Source organism: Fragaria vesca, unplaced genomic scaffold (genome assembly GCF_000184155.1).
Source record: "Fragaria vesca subsp. vesca unplaced genomic scaffold, FraVesHawaii_1.0 scf0511512, whole genome shotgun sequence".
Lineage (NCBI taxonomy): Eukaryota > Viridiplantae > Streptophyta > Magnoliopsida > Rosales > Rosaceae > Fragaria > Fragaria vesca.
Window position 1 is genome coordinate 1 of NW_004441975.1, and position 936 is coordinate 936.

Below are 936 nucleotides of genomic sequence, written 5' to 3' on the forward strand. Positions count from 1 at the left end.
TTTATGATTACAAGCCAACTCATGCTTCTCTAAGCTAGTCCCTCATCTGGGTATTTGCCAAATGAACATGCTTATGGTTTGTGAGGCTGAAGCAAGCTCGGTTGCTTAGCCTTGAACTGAGTAGACATGGAACAGGATGGGGAAGTGATTTGATTGAATCATTTCATTACATGTCTTCTCGTTTTCTTTTTCTGTCTACAGTTATGATATTTGTCTTAATGATGCTTCACCTCTAGAAACTTGTAAAAAAAAAATGCAGGGAATCCTTGTTTTTGCTTCTGTCATGGCAACTCTGGGACTGCAGGTCATCTTAGAGTCTATGCGCACCCTATTTTTTTATGTAAGTGACTATGACCTGATATTTGGAGCATCTAAATATTTGGCCCTTTATTACAATATACAGCTTTTTTTTGCTTTTTTCTAAAGTAAAACACTGACATCATGTTGCTTTTCAATTTGTATCTCTTACCAGGAAGATGAGTTCAACTTAACCAAGGATCATGAGCGATGGGTTGTGGGTAGTATGCTCGGTGTCACTCTGGTGAAATTGCTTCTGATGCTTTACTACCACACTTTCTCCAACAAAATAGTCAAAGCCTATTCCTAGGATCATTTCTTTGATGTTGTCATCAACATCATTAGTCTGGTTGCTGTGCTCCTTGCTAATTACTTTGATGAATGGATGGACCCTGTTGGAGCTATTATTGTAAGTGGTTATCCAAGTCATATTATTGCTGTTGTTGCACAGGTCATAACATAGATTTTACTTGGAATTTAGACATGTGTTTGCACCTTGTTTTCATAGTCAAAGCTTAAATAAAATCATTTCTGAATTCAAGTCAATTCAATGCATATGACGTAAACTGAAACAAAATCAATTCTTAGTATGCTTGCATTTGTTTCTATATAGTGAAATTAAGACTCTAAAGCATATTC

At 36.2% G+C, this 936-nt stretch overlaps 1 protein-coding gene across 1 annotated transcript; it reads left to right on the forward strand.

Annotated features, from left to right (window-relative positions):
• On the forward strand, nt 1-669 carry LOC101309310 (metal tolerance protein 5-like). Its single transcript, XM_004309322.1, has 2 exons — nt 1-340; nt 473-669. Exons 1-2 carry the CDS (start codon nt 254-256, stop codon nt 605-607), a joined length of 222 nt encoding a protein of 73 aa, XP_004309370.1. The 5' UTR covers nt 1-253; the 3' UTR covers nt 608-669.
• The last annotated feature ends 267 nt before the right edge of the window (nt 670-936 follow it).

Coding starts and splice junctions, on each gene's coding strand:
- LOC101309310 (XM_004309322.1), top strand. CDS start 254: ATGCAGGGAATCCTTGTTTTTGCTTCTGTCATGGCAACTCTGGGACTG. Junction 341..472: donor TGCGCACCCTATTTTTTTAT/GTAAGTGACTAT, acceptor ATCTCTTACCAG/GAAGATGAGTTCAACTTAAC.